Source organism: Scophthalmus maximus, chromosome 8 (assembly GCF_022379125.1).
Source record: "Scophthalmus maximus strain ysfricsl-2021 chromosome 8, ASM2237912v1, whole genome shotgun sequence".
Taxonomy (NCBI): Eukaryota; Metazoa; Chordata; class Actinopteri; order Pleuronectiformes; family Scophthalmidae; genus Scophthalmus; species Scophthalmus maximus.
The window spans coordinates 20,175,028-20,189,880 of NC_061522.1; the positions used below are offsets into that span (position 1 = coordinate 20,175,028).

The 14,853-nt window shown below is 46.3% G+C and overlaps 2 protein-coding genes across 8 annotated transcripts in view; both read right to left on the bottom strand.

Annotated features, from left to right (window-relative positions):
• Positions 1 to 6,569, bottom strand: part of sh3pxd2aa (SH3 and PX domains 2Aa) — a 101,041-nt gene extending 94,472 nt beyond the window's left edge. For all 7 annotated transcript variants that reach the window (XM_047334127.1, XM_047334125.1, XM_047334124.1 and 4 more), the window contains exon 1: positions 6,359 to 6,569. In XM_047334127.1, coding sequence (XP_047190083.1) covers positions 6,359 to 6,454 — 96 coding nt within the window. In that variant the 5' untranslated portion in view covers positions 6,455 to 6,569. The remainder of the gene's footprint in view (positions 1 to 6,358) is intronic.
• Positions 6,570 to 7,628: 1,059 nt separating this feature from the next.
• stn1 (STN1 subunit of CST complex) lies at positions 7,629 to 14,772 on the bottom strand. Its single transcript, XM_035636056.2, has 9 exons — positions 14,103 to 14,772; positions 13,634 to 13,729; positions 13,282 to 13,362; positions 12,003 to 12,176; positions 11,541 to 11,652; positions 10,682 to 10,832; positions 10,198 to 10,320; positions 10,027 to 10,099; positions 7,629 to 9,663 (listed from the first exon to the last, which is right to left on the bottom strand). Exons 1-9 carry the CDS (start codon positions 14,233 to 14,235, stop codon positions 9,506 to 9,508), a joined length of 1,101 nt encoding a protein of 366 aa, XP_035491949.1. The 5' UTR covers positions 14,236 to 14,772; the 3' UTR covers positions 7,629 to 9,505.
• Between the last annotated feature and the right edge of the window lie 81 nt (positions 14,773 to 14,853).

Here is a 14,853-nt window from a genome sequence, read left to right on the forward strand (position 1 = left end):
CATTCATAAGCTTTGGAGGGGGGGGGGAGGCTTTATGAACCACACACCCGGCTGACGCTCAACTTTCCCAAAACTATTGGTCATATCCAACCGCACAGGAAGTTCCAGGGGTCGCTGAGGGGAAAGTGTAAATTCGGCAGCCCCACCCTTTGCACCTTTGGTACCATTTCAACTTGTACTGTGCGACACAAAAGAACAATCCCAATTCTGTATCGGATCCAGGCATAGTAAAGCCAGAACAAGAGAGCAACTTTGACTAGGACAAACATTGCTTCTAAGCTGAGTCTTTGTAGGATGGATTCCAGTTAGCTGCGTTTTGTAGTGTGCGTCTGTAGTGAGTCTAGTGCTTATATGGCTGTTAGCACTTGTGTGAATATCAAAGCAACAAACAGAAAAAACAAAAAACCTCCAAAGCTGTGCCCAAATAATATGACCCGTTAGCCTGTGCCACACAGGTACATCTCATCAGCAAAGAAAGAAGCGGGACGTGTCAAACAAACAGTATAGCATATCACATATTAAATTAAATGTTAGTCTTTTGGCATCAGTCCGAGACCCAAGTGTCAACGCCGTCAATAGAAGCCTCGGGTAAAGTCTCAAGTCGATTAGGGGCCATGTCACGTCCACGTCGCGAATCCTGAAACAAAAGTCAAGGAGCCAGATTTTCCTGTCTCTGGATGCTGAACGTTAAAATGACCCCCAAAAAATCCAACTGTTTTCTTTCAAAACCTTCAAATCTTTTACCACATTCTGAAAATGCAATGCCTGAGCTCGCCTCTCCGGGTCGAGTTGATGTGGGGAGCTTATTGGGAACCGTTGCCCATGTACACATCAAGCAGTCATGAAGCCGAGTTTCTGTCTACGTGGCAAATGCCAGTCAAATATCCTCTCTGCTTCACGCTCTGTTTTTGGTCTCCACCAACCACTGGGGGGGAAACGTCTGGCTTTTAAGCTCCGAAATGCTCAACTACCTGTATGTCCGCACCGGCCGACTAATGACTGCCGGCTGCTTGTTGCCGAGCAGGTAGCACACGGTGGGTTTGTGAGAGCTTCTGCCGAAAACAGAGTCTGCTGCTGAGAGTGAACCACAAACGTTAGCGGAACGTAAAATCCAGAACAAGGAGCTTATAGATCCCAAACACACCCCAGAGCTGAGGGGGACTGCAGAGTATGCTGGCACTAACTGGCGTATCCCTTCAAGTTGAAGTATCTGTGTAAATATTTTTGTATGATTTTATTACCGTACTTTTTGCTCAGTATGTTATTAACCGGATTACATTTTTCTAACAGACCACGCTTGAGTGCTTTGGCAGAGAAAGAATAGCTTGTATTTTGAATCAAGCCAGTCTTATTCTAATAACTTTTTAGCCAATTTCTCTGAATATCGAGTAATCTCACGAAAAAAGAGCTGCGAGCAAGACAACCCCCCACCCCCGCCCTCCCCACACCATTTCTCTCTCCTTCTGTCTCCCCTGCTTCTCTGTCTTTCTTCCTCTTGCACAAAAAAACACATATCTGAGCAGACTGACAACGCGTGCAGTGACTTCAGGAATGTCATTTTCCCATACAAACAAAAAACCACTGCATGATGCCCACACTATGCTACAACGGAGCATCTGCGTTTCTGGGTGACGAAATCAGAACGCAAGCCGTTGAGAAGAACACTCGGTGGGCGCCCGGAGGCCATGTCTTCGCGCGACCCGGAACCCCAGACAGAGGAGGAGACAGGAGACGCCTTTCGCTACTGAAATAGAGCGCGTCGTAATGCATTGAAGACTCATGCGAGAGACAAATAAAATGCTCCGCAATCGGCAACATCTGTTACTGAACACATGAAAACGACCCCCCCGGCGTGCAACGCGAGGCACCGCTAATAACGGTGCAAGATTGACAACATCCACCGTTTTTCTTGTCAACAAGTCGAGCCGGTGCCTTGCCGCACAGAATACACACTCCTGTCCCAAACTGAGCATCACACACATCGGCTTTAGTCAACCCCGGACCATCCCTCGAACTTTTCCCTTCCTCTCTCACACACACACACACACACACACACATATTCCTTTGAGCCCAAGTCCCCCCCAAAAAAATGTTTGGCTTTATAAATCTCCCCCTTCCCAGTTCGGGGGCGAGCATCTGAAAGCTGGGACCCCTTTTCGCCGAGATATCGCTCCTCGTTTGATGGGCCAATAAATATTTGAGCGGGGGAACCGCTCTCTGAAGAGACATTTTGTGGGGCCAAATAACAACACCGTCTCCGAGTCGGGGCACAGGAGTGTCTAGAAGATGAAAAGTTATGGGACGGGGACTTGTCGGGGAAACAGAAGCTTAAAGTAAACATGGCCAAAAGCGCAACCTTGCTCTCTCTTCTATCACATCCTTCTTGCAAACGTACACAACAGGCTCGAACGCGTGCGCGTGTGTGTGCGCGTGATAGGTGTTTGGGACTCATCGGTCCAGCTTTCCCCACGGTCCGCCGAGCACTTCCCTTTGACAAAGCCCCGAGCCTCAACCCCCCTTCCTCTCTCGCAGGATAAGCATTTCCAGCTGGTTTCACAAACATTACAAATGACATTCAATGGGTGCCACAGATTGTGCCTTTCTCTCGTTTTCTCTCCTCCCTCCCTCCCTCTCCTCCCTCTCTCCCTCTCTTTCCTTCCCACAGTAGCTCGCCTCGTCTCATGAGACGGGGCAGCTCGGGAAACTAGGCCACAGACTGGCCCGCTGAGACGGAGGAGTCCAAAATATAGAACAGACATGCTCAGCTCAGCCCCGTTACACTTTAACTTTACATATAGTGGCGCGTAGGCGGGTAACGCCTACAGGCCACTAAATGTAATTATCAATTATTTTTCACCTGTCACATGCAGCTGGAAGATAATAAAAACAAGTGTATTGTTTAATATAAATACACGGCTTGTCCGAACTTCAAATAGAATAAATATTTTGTGATTTACCTGTGATACAGTGTTAATTGTGAAATTGAGGAGTTTTGTTGCATTAGTGAAAATGGTAAAGAGCTCAACAGGCTGTTCCTGCTGCGTCACAGTTCCGTCGCCCTGTGTCATGATACGAGATAGTGATGCATCTGTATCACGGTTTTCGGTCGCCTTGGGTTTAGCATTTTCACCAGCGCCATCTTGGCTTGTGTTCTTTGGAACCAGACGTAGGAGCGGGAGCTGAGACTGACTGAGAGCTCGCCCACCTACACGTGCAACCATGCACCGATTGGACGGTCCCAGCTGTCAGTCACGCTGTGTCCACGCTCCAATGTATACGGTGCTTTATCATCTATTTTGCCAGCCTCTATCAAATTCCTCAGGAAAACAATTACTGACGTTGTAAATCAGGTGAGAAAGAAGTGGAGTCATTTTTTCATACACTTAAACCCTATAGAAACGGACTTATTTTTTGCAACCGGTGGAGTCGCCCTCTGCTGGTGACTCCGGAGAACACAGGCTTCAGACACTTGGCTTCATTTTCCCGGACCTGGTGACTACGTCCATTTTTGGATAGATATATGTTTCAAAATCTTTACTCCCGACAGAATGCGTGGCTACTACTCAATAAGTCTACCTAAAGAGCTAGGCTCATTTTGGAAGCTCCTATCACACTACACTCTGAAATCCAAGTTGCATTAAAAACATATAACAGTATATATTAGCAATTGCAGACTATTACTGTACAGTTAAAGAACCCTGTATGTTAGATTATTTCATCACCTTAGTCTACAAAGCACAATAATTTGTTCCCTAATGCGTGAATATCACGGGAATAGTTTGATATTTTTGGAAAGTTTTCTTTTCTTGTCCTGAGCGAATTTGACTGACTGAATGAATTGATTTGTTTTAATTATTTGAACATACAGATGGAAAGCAGCGACATTCATTGAAATTGACGAAACCGGAAAACGGTCCTTCACGTTTAACAAAGATCACGTCAAAGAGTCTAGAGGCAAGCAGTGATTAGCTCTTTGTGCTAAACCTGGAGGCGGGGGGGAACAGGGACTTGAAATTAACAACCTGACATTTTTCACATTTTGGGTGAGTTGGACACATCATGTAAAATGTGTGAGCTTTGGAGATGCTGATACTGTTGGTGTACTTTTATTTTTTGAATTTGAGGACACAAATTCGTTTGGCAATGCGCACCGCTGAAGCAAAATATCATCTGACTGCAGACGTCTTCAGGCGTGTCTCGCATCATGACCTGATCCTCGAGCCAATGCCGACGTCTCGTTTCCAAGAACACTCGTATTTCTGTCCGTGTCCTTCTCACGTTCTTGAACGAGGTTGTGTTAAATCATATAAACACAAACCAACTGGCACACATGCAGCAAACCTGTGGGCCGGCAGTACGCCAGTATGGGAGTGCTGGTTTTTTCGAGAGCTCCAGGCAAACTATAATTAAGCTGCCATGTGGAGTTGGCTGTGTGCACTGCACTTGATGAATACGAGAAGGAACAATGCGCGGTGAGTGACAGGTGGGAGGGGAGGGGGTTGTCAATGGGGACCCATAGCTCATTTTTGCCCCGGGGCTCTATACAGTGATGCTTCAACAGGGTCAGAGTTTGCGGATCAGTTTCACTGAGGCCACCCTGCGCTTAAAGAACATATGCACTCACGGTACAGCACAGTGTGGTGTTTCAGGGGAGGTGACGCATCACGTCAAATTCCCCGTGTTATTACAGAAAAAGACTAGAAAATGAGTCGTGCACAATTCATAACATGTTTTCAGTGTCTTGTAAAGCAGGTGGAGTACGTTTGATTAAACGGGCACACGTGGTCAGAGCCCCGTGACCTCGTCCTTCCAAGGGAGGAGTGTGCTAATTGTGTTTGGATATCATTAGGACCAAGGGTCCACAGGACTGTAATTACATGTATGAGCAAGATCATGTTGTCTCTTCATGGTGGTCATTTATTATGACTTGTTTATGAGTTCGGAATAGGACCTCAGCCGGGGCCAGGAAGTGCAGAGGGCCCCCAACGCAGACTCTCGCTATTAACACGTGTGGCATTGATGAATAAGGCTACAGGAGGCAATGAGCAGGAAGGGAATAATTATAATAAGCTTGTTGTGAGTTGGGGGTTTTTTTATATCCAAAATGTGGATAACAGAAACCACCATTCATCAGACAACGTCCACCCAATGGAATTTGGGCCAAGATGAGTCTGCCAACTGATTCCATAGTCAGGAATTATCTCCTTTAACTTTTAAGCCAGAAGTCCTTCAAGTGCTCATCAACATGTCCAACATCTTGTTGTGCGTATCAACCAGGAAAACTCCCCCAGATGATGATGAGGATCGGGGCATATGATCAAAAGGTCCAGAACAGCGGATAAATGGACGGCGGCGGTGAGATTACTTAGTCGACTGGTCACCAGATCTTTCAAGGTATCCTGTCGAATTGCAGGATCCGGTCCTCTTTTCATTGGCAGGATGAAATTGATTTAAGAAATGAAAAATGGATCGAAGCTGCCGACTGGGGCTGCAACTAACGATTATTTTCATCATCGATTAATCTTTCTCGATTCATCGATTAGTTACTCGGTTGATAAAATGGTGAAAAATGTCGATCCTGTTTCCCCAACGCCAAGGTGATGTTCTGTTTTGTCCACACACCAAAGCTATTCAGTTAATTGTCATAGAGGAGCGAAGATACCAGAAAAATATGAATATTCAAGAAGCTGAAATCAGAGAATTATGACTCCGTTCTCCATAAAAAAACGACTTAAAATAATCGATTATCAAAATAGCTGCGACTAATCTAGTAATCCATTACTAATCCATGAATCGACCAAGGGTTTTGTGTTAATACACACAAGGAGAGTCATCAGTTGGACTACAGGATGGACCTCGGGCCATGGCTTATGTTAGATGTGCTGTAATGAAACGATCCACCGTTGGGGCTGCACTGGGAGTCTGTCCAGCGGAAGTTTTGCTCCCACCTTACAATCCGATGAGAACAACGCAGGTGAGCTCGCACCGGCCCAAGTTGACGACCAGGCGGGTCAACGTAACGAGGTGACCCCCCCAAGCTGCACGCGGACGCGCCGGAAGTCGCGGGAAAAACATCCGCGCGTGTCCGGCACCGGGCACCGGGCACCGGTCACCTGCACGAGGCGGCCGAGTCGAGTCCCGACGCGGAGCCTCGACCGAGCGCCGGTCTGCCTGTCGCCTGAAGCCGCGTCCGTCGGACCGAATGCGGCGTTGTACCGGGCGCGGAGCTGGGACCGGGGAACAGGCCCGAGGCACACGCAGGGGCCGACATGGGACACGCCGGGGGGGGGGGGGGGGGGGGGGGGGGCAAGGGGGGGACACACAGGTAAGAGGACGAGGCGGTGTGCGGGCAACTCACGTAGTGCTTGGACGGACTGCGCCTCTTCTCCACGTCCACGACTTTCACGTCCAGCACGGTCCGAAACTGCATCTTGACCCTGCAGAGGCTCTGCATAGAGAGGCGGCGGGCGGCTCGGCGTTCCTCACGGGAGAATAATCACGGCAGTCATCGTTGACACAGCTCGCGGGTCCACTGAAGAGAGCGGCGGCCGATTTGGCGGCGCAGACTCTCCCCCCTCCCCACCGCCTCCTCCTCCTCCGCCTCCTCCTCCCCCCTCCCCTCCCCTCCCTCCCTCAGTCCAGCTGACGCCGACGAGCGTCAAAGCTGATCGGGAACTTATCGATAGTCCGCCGAAGAGCCCCCTACCGCGCTGCTCGGCTCCCGGTGGGGGGGGGGGGGATATAGCAGCGACGCAGCCTTTGCGGCCACACTAGGCTGGCCGGCGGCGGCGGCGGACTGTGGGCGCTGCTGGGATCGAGGCGGCTGTACCTTAGAATAAAAAGGGGGAGAAAAAAAAAAGAAAAGTGACTTCCTTTGTGTCTGCCGCGATGGCCACAGACGGTGTCTGGGGGGCGGTGGGGGGGGGGGCGAGGATGGCTGAGCCCGGCAGACCCAGCAGCACCAGGCAGGCGGCTCCTGTGTTGTTACAGCAGCAGGCGCAGTGGATTTGGGGAGACGGGAGGTGGGATGGGCCTCACGCACGTCCCTCAGAACCACACACACACACACACACACACAAACAGCTGACAGACACGGTGCGCTCCGGTCCTCACTCATCATCCGCTCGTCTTCTTCCTCCCACCGTAACTTTTACTCCCGTTTTTGTTTTTGGGGTTTTTTTTTTCCAGGAATGAATAAGAAACAATGTGTCAGCAATATCTGGCACTGCTGTATATGACAGTGGTGTGTTTCGACCCAAAAGATGAAGACAATGTGCTGTGAATTGCAAACGCTATCAGACACACGTCCTGTGCGGACACGGGCAGCGTGGTGCCGGAGCTGGATCTGGATCTGGACACACACGGACGGACACACACACACACACACACACACACACACACACACACACACACACACACACACACTCACACTCGCCGGGCTCTGAGTCACGACGAGCGGCAGCATTCTGGCCGGAGACACGAGCGACTGGAACTATGGATACAGATGTTTCGCAGGGCGACCAATCAGCGGCCGCCTGCTCTGCACGACGGAGCCAATTAGCGACCGAACACTGCCCCCCTGCGCACACGCCGCAACACAAGCAGAGTAAAGAGGCTGCAATAGTATGTCCTTCTGTCCGTTTTTTATTAAAATTTTTTTTTTTAATAATTTAAAAAGATTCAGTTTGGTAAACGACAAAGCAAAGGCACGAAGTTGATTCGTTGAAGATGTTCACAGAGCATCACAGTTCAAGTCAAACCTAAAAGCACAGCTCAGCAGCATCTTTTCGAATTCATCAATGAATAGGCCCCCTTTATTTTACCCACTACAACAATTAACCCAGAGTTGCCTCGGGGGCCACAAGACTCCGGGGCTCCTCAGTGCTCCTGGGGTGCTGCTTTGTGGTAATGTCCTTTAATAAGAGTATGTTAATATGCGAGGCTCATATTACCTGCTGGTGCAAAAGAGGGCAACTGTCCCAGGAGCCCCAGGTCGACTGTAAAGGTAATTTTATCAATTGACTATGATGAAATGTAAGGGAGAGGGTATTTCAGGTAAAAACCCTGCATTGTAAATCGAGAGATCTCCACAGACTTTACACGTGAAGTTTAGTTTACTCCCTGATGATCTCAACTCGAGGTCTGGGATCAAACCAAGGCATGGGAAATTGAAAGCCTTCAAGTATTTACCAGATCTGGGAGAACATATCCATTATGTTGAATATATAATACAGTATACAATATATAATACGTCTTTGGTGGTAGACACGGGAAATCGCTAGCCCTAGGGGTCCTGTCTTGAAGAGGAACCCCGTATAAAATAAATCAAGAGATATTATGTTTACATGGTGCATAGTCCTTTTTTTTTAACAAGTTTGCATTTAATCATCTTACACAGGTCTTTGACTCACTTTTTGCCACGAGCAGGTTAATCCAGCCCTGACAATATTAAACTGATATAATGAGTTTAAACTGGTTTGTCTCTTATTACCTAATATTGAGGCTCTGTATTTAAAAAAAAAAGTTCCTTTATCAAGCCCTGGCTGTGAATACTTTGTCTTGCATGTTACCAAATCAAAGTACCACACAGCAAATCTGGGACTTCCTAGAATTGAAAATCTGTAAAAAAAAAAAAAAAATTCAAATACCATGCTGTTTGTCAGGGTGAAAACTGTATGTGTGTGCGCTGTAGTGTGTTCCACTGTACTGTACTGGCATATACACATAGTATAGACACATTTGCTATAAAACTGTATCTCTCCAGTATTATAATGTGTTAAATATGGCATAATGTAGGACTTGTACTTGTATTAGACACGATGCACACTGGCTATGATGTACTTATTAAAATATAACCACGTGCATGTTGGTTATTATGGTGTATTGGCATTCAGTGTGCTCATAACTGCCTTTTTAAATGATAGTGATGCTAAAAAAATAAAAATTAAACTCATGTGGGGTATATAGTAAGGAGGAAACAGATAATGGTTAGGGGCAGATGGGTCATGTATCTTGCTCATGGTGGCCAATGGAGGAGCAGCAGACCATTTTTGGGTTTGGTGTGTTTTAAAAGCCAAACCCAAAAATGGCCACATATGGTTAAAACAGCCACATATGAGCTGCATCTTGTCTTGGTATGGTTATTTATTTACAAATATAATTACACACTGTGGTCTGGAACAGCATTGGCTGAAGCCTGACAAAATAGAATTTTTTTCCAATTTAATATGCGTTTATAAAAAGCTAAATATTTTTCAACAGCGGTACTGAAAGCTAACCCTGTCTTAGACATGTCTATCAAATGATCTATACTTAACTTAGTATTTAAACTTAGCACACTTACTTGATATGATAGGAGTAATATAAAACACACCAAATGTGGAGCCAAGATGAGGCTCATTATTAACACAAAAGTACAAATCGCATGATTTACTCAATCGTATTGGTCGCTCACACTGTGGTACAATGAGCCAGGTTACGGACAGTACGTTGGTTACAGTCCCTGTTAAAACACAGTGTAGTGGTTGTCACTGGAGCTGACGATGTCACTGTTGCACTCCAGAGATTTGAGGACCAGCTCGAGTGCCGCTTTGTTCACGTTCAGGCTGTACCGCTGCCTTACTGCAGACAGGATGTGCAGGATGTGGCAACCCTTCTCTGCATCTATAGGCACGGGAGGAGACAACTGTCAACACACGGGTACAGTATGTGGTAATGCAAACTAAATGTTATGTGGAGACTAATGTACAGTGTTTTGTTTTTCAGTGCTTCCTTATGTTATTTAGGATTATTACAGTGCAACAAATACTCTTTTTTTATTACAGTGGGTGTGATTGTGCTAATTTGATCTTTGAAAAGCAGCTACAACTTTCATTTTTGATTGGTTCAACTAAAGAGTAACTACTGCTACACTCAAAACACCGCCACAGAGAAGACTATCACTCAACCAAACCTAAAAACTACAGTAAGTCAACATAAATCAGAGGTTCCGTATTCAAATGTATAGCGAAAGGGACGTGTACTTACACTTCTCTCTCTTTGAGTCTTCCCTGACGATATCTTTTACAGCTATGAGTAGATCTTTATCCTGTGCAGTCACCTAGTGAGGAGCAACAGCATCGGTCAGACACGTGTCTGTAATAAATCCTCACAATGATAACAAATTCACTTGAGAGTCAAGATTTCTCTGTTTCTCACAAGATAGACTTCATCCTGAGACTTGACCTTGCGGTACACGATACCCTCATTCTGTAACATGTCCAGGGTTTCCTTCAGAAGCTGGCGCAGCTGCCGGGAGCCCGACGGACCTGCCACCGGCTCCTAGGCAGCGACAGGGGAGCAAAACACAAAGTACCAAAGTGCAGCTCTAGAGAGAAATCCACATTTAATAATAAAACCTAGGCTTACTGCTGTAGTTTTTAGATACATAAAACATTTCTGTTATCAGATTCCATACTATAAAATGCAAGTTATCTTGCCAACAGCTTTAAAAGGACAACAGTTTTGTTTCAGAATGGCCAATAACTGGCAATATCTTGATTTTTGTTTCCCTACTCCCTCTCTCCACTATCACCTAAAAAGGACACTGAATACAGCCTGACGTTTTGGGTTTAGTTTCATCCGTCTACCACACATCTTCAAAAGAAAAATGGTTATCACATTATTATTATTATGGCATTACCTGGTCAACAGATGTTGTTTGGGGCTGGCAGGAGATGAGAGGCTGCAGGAGGTCCTGGACATCATAGGGCCTGAACCTGCTCACTGAATTCTGCTTAAAGAAATCCTGGATGATGTGTTTTGCCTTGCTGAGGGGACTGATGGCCGAGTCACTGAAAGATAAACACGCAACACACACAAAAGTTTTGAACTCGCTGTACACGACCTGCTCAACAGCAAACAGCTGACAGACTGAAGTCAGAGACTAGCTGCTGATGAATATTGTGGAGCATTTAGTTGAATGAGGCGAGGATTTTGCTACAGGAGTTGGTAGAGACCAAAACAGTGCTAAAAGGAAAGTGAATATTTGACCCAACATTCATTGGGTTACATTTATGGTAAAGTTGGCTAAAACATTAGATATATTGACATTATAAGGCCACGATACTGTATGTCAAATATGTGTGCGACGTTCAGCTTGTTGTGAAGTTCTGCCCAAAAGTGGTTAAAAAAACCATATATATAATATAAATTGTAGGATATGAATTTTGCTGTTATCTGCTAGTGTGCTGAGAATTTGTTGCTTACTGCACTTGACGATTCAAATAATACATTTTCCAGTAATAAATTTGCAAAAATTCACAAAATTAGACCTGTTGCTGTACATAGTCTATGAGGTCACTGTGACTAGTCGTGAACATTCTCAGATGGGACAGATCTGTGTGTCCTCCAAAACTGAGTAGTACATGACTAACATGACTAGATGTTGTTTCGGGGGGGTAAGAAAACATTTCGGGCTAAACACTGGGATCTATCATGGGCTGCCTCGATTATGGCTCTCACAGTGTTGTCATTTACGTTAAAGGGATGAATGTTTGTACCTCTTTGCATTATGTTGCAACTGGAGTGGTTTGTCATAAAACTGTCTGTACAGCTGAGGGGCCTCCATCATCCACGCTATCTGGGATGCCATCATTGGGTCGTTCACCTTATCTGGGAGCACACGGAAACAGATGCACTCGTGATGAATGGGCAGAGGACGGCGATAGTGTGTGTGTGTGTGTGGTCGTGTACATGTTTATGACACGTAGGGCGTCGTCATAAAAAGGAGCCTGCAGTGCAACGAAACAACAATGTCATTGCTGGGTACTTCCAGTTCTGAGCATTTATACATTCTCTGGTTAACAACCAGATATTGGTACTTTTGGACATTTTCTAAAACATTTTTTTTAAATGTAGGTGTTTAGTAATTCAGAAAACGTTGTTGTTGAATTTTCCATATCAAACTGCTACTGTGGCCTGCAGATAAAAGCAGGAGTCTGAGGGCAGCTCTCTCCACTCACAGAAGGTGGAGGCCATGATTTCTCTCTGTTGCCTTGATGTCTTGACCGGTCCCCTGACCCGGAGCAGTTCTCCAATCTCCAGGCGGCAGCGTTTCTGTTGGGCCTGTCTCAGCTTCTTCAGCTCGCCGACTGGGTTGAAGCCTCCGTGACCTTTATCGCTGCGCTTTCCCCCGGCTGGAGACAAGAGAATAATATACAACGTTATCTTGTAGTTAATCAGTATACTGTATAGTAATGACTTAGAGAGGAATTGAATATACTAGTGCAGTGGCAGCCAGGCTGGAAGTTTAGATGCTTTCAAAACACGGCTACCATGGCAACAGCGTGTGCAGTGGACAAGTTTAAATTAATTGGAGGAATCTCTTCTCTGTTGATTTTTTTCCCAAGGACCGTTTATCAGAAACTATCCGTTGGTCCTCAGCAATGTACCTGCCAAGTTTGAAGTCAACCCAATGGTGTTAAGAAAACAGAAAATACAGAAAGACTGATCTTTCATTTATAGTTAAATCATCAACAACACAAGAGAGATTGTGTGACAGACTAAGTCGACATTCAGTACCAACAACAATTACTCTGATTACACTTTATTGCTCCAGTAGACATACATGAAAATATGCCCACTAGCACCACAAAATATGTTTAAATAAATTCAAACCATTGACATAAAAGCTAAATGGAATACAAGTTTGAAGCATCAGTTGAAGAGTTTACCGTGCCAAGAAACGTAGCAATGTATCAGCAAAAGGCCGGAAAAAAATAAGACTGATATCCGGCAGATCAATATCAACATTGTAGACACAGTGTTTTTTTAGAGAGGAATACTGAATGAAACAAAAGTGAAGTTGTTTACAAGAAAATATATAGTGTACCTTTGGGATTTGAGGGGATCTAAGAATAGAAATTGAATGTATTATTCACAATGTTCTCATTAGTCTATATGTTTTACATTACCTGATGTTCATAGTAGGCTGTCTTTGTGCAACTTTGCCACTAGATGTCACTGAATCAATCACACTGAAGTATTAAAGCAACAACTTGTCAGTTGTGAAACTACATTTGGTGATATTAACATGATGGGTGTTTTATATTCACATTTAATTATATGGTCCAAGATCATCTGCTACACAGCAGCAACCAGCATTGAGACAAAACTCATTATTAGCCAATTATCAGGACTTTCCTTTAGAAGTCCGCTTGTAGTGATTTGTTGTTCTGCTTCTTCTGGTGTGCAACACAGAATACTGAACATGCAACCACGTTAACACTCAAATGAACTCACATTTACCAGGATCCTCCTCCTCCTCCTTAAACAGCTCGTTTTTCCAGCACAGGCAGTTTATAACACCAGTGCCATCGTCCACTGTGAACAGACGGAGAGAGAGACTCAAAATCAGACATTGTGAGATCTGGAAATCAAATCCGATTTTTTTATTTTAGGCCTCGATACAACAGGAGAGAGAGGGGAGAGAGAGAGAGAGAGAGAGAGAGAGACAGTGTGTGTGTGAGTGAGTGAGTGAGTGAGTGAGTGTGTGTCACATATGGTGACCTGGTGCTTTATCCATATCACATCACTGTCACAAACACACTTCAAAAGACAGGATCCACAACTTGGAACACTGTGAGAATAATACCTCCGTAACAGAAGAAGTCTTCTCTTTCTCTCTTATAAACCACTGTCCCAAGTACATCGACTTTGTAGACTGGCCGCGAGTTGTAGAAGTAAATACCTGTGAGACAGACACGGGAGAGTCACTCAGTCAAAAACAAATCCTCTCAAAGGCATCGATTCAAAAGTCAAACAGCCGACTCAGATCTGCAAAGGTCAAACTTCACAGTCCCTGCGTACATTGACGATAAGACGACGAGTTATAGACGAACCGGACGAGGAGAAACCAGCCACCTGCGAACAGCCAAACGCACAGAATTCGCAGTTATTGCTGCCGAGTTGGTGAGCGCATTTTGTGCTGATAACTACTGACGTTAGTTGGCTGTTGGACAGAAATCATATTCAGACCTGCAATGATACTGCGTCGTGAAGAGAAAGAGCAGAACTGCGAGAGGATGCGACGAGCGGGGCTCGCATAACGCAGGTGTCACTACCTGGCACCTGCGTGGACTCCGTCATCCGCAGGATGTCTCCGACGAACAGCCTGGCGAAGGCAGAGAACATCGGGTCCAGGCCCCACGTCACGGAGGGGGGCTCTCCCGCCGGGTCCGCCGGAGCCGCCTGCATGTTATCGCTGGACCCAGGGCAAATTATTATTTACCCCGTCTCCATGGTTCCCCCGGTCTATGGCGTGTTTGTGTGCCCCCCCCCCCCAAATGCTAGCAAGAAAGTTAAGCTAGCTGCGGAGGAGCGTCTTCAGTAGAAGGGAAGACTCTTGTCTCTCGTGACACGTTTCAAGTCCCAGCAGTCATCGACGTTATTCGAGTGAGCGTGTACGAAACGGTGAAGTTGTAGAGGAGCGTGGAAATATGAAAAATCTTTCCCACAACAACCAAAAAGCATTTCGCTCTCTCGCTCGCCCTGCTGCGCGTTCGCGTTTCGCAATGGCTCATGGGAAACGTAGTTTTCGGGGACACAAAGAAAAAACCAGACGGTTTGTGTTCGTTGAGGCGACGCTGGCCGGCGGTCGTAATAACACCACCGCGCCGAACGGGCGGCACACAGCGGACACCCCGGCCCCGGCTGCGTTCTGTCTCCCGAGCAGACGAGGGCAGCAGGAGACCGAGGGGACGGGACCGCGCCGACTGTCGAAGAGCGAGGAGCACCACGAAGAGAAAGAACCTCAGCCGCGCGCAAGCGCAAGCGCAGGCGCATGCGCCGACGCGTGAACGCGCAGCGCCACCA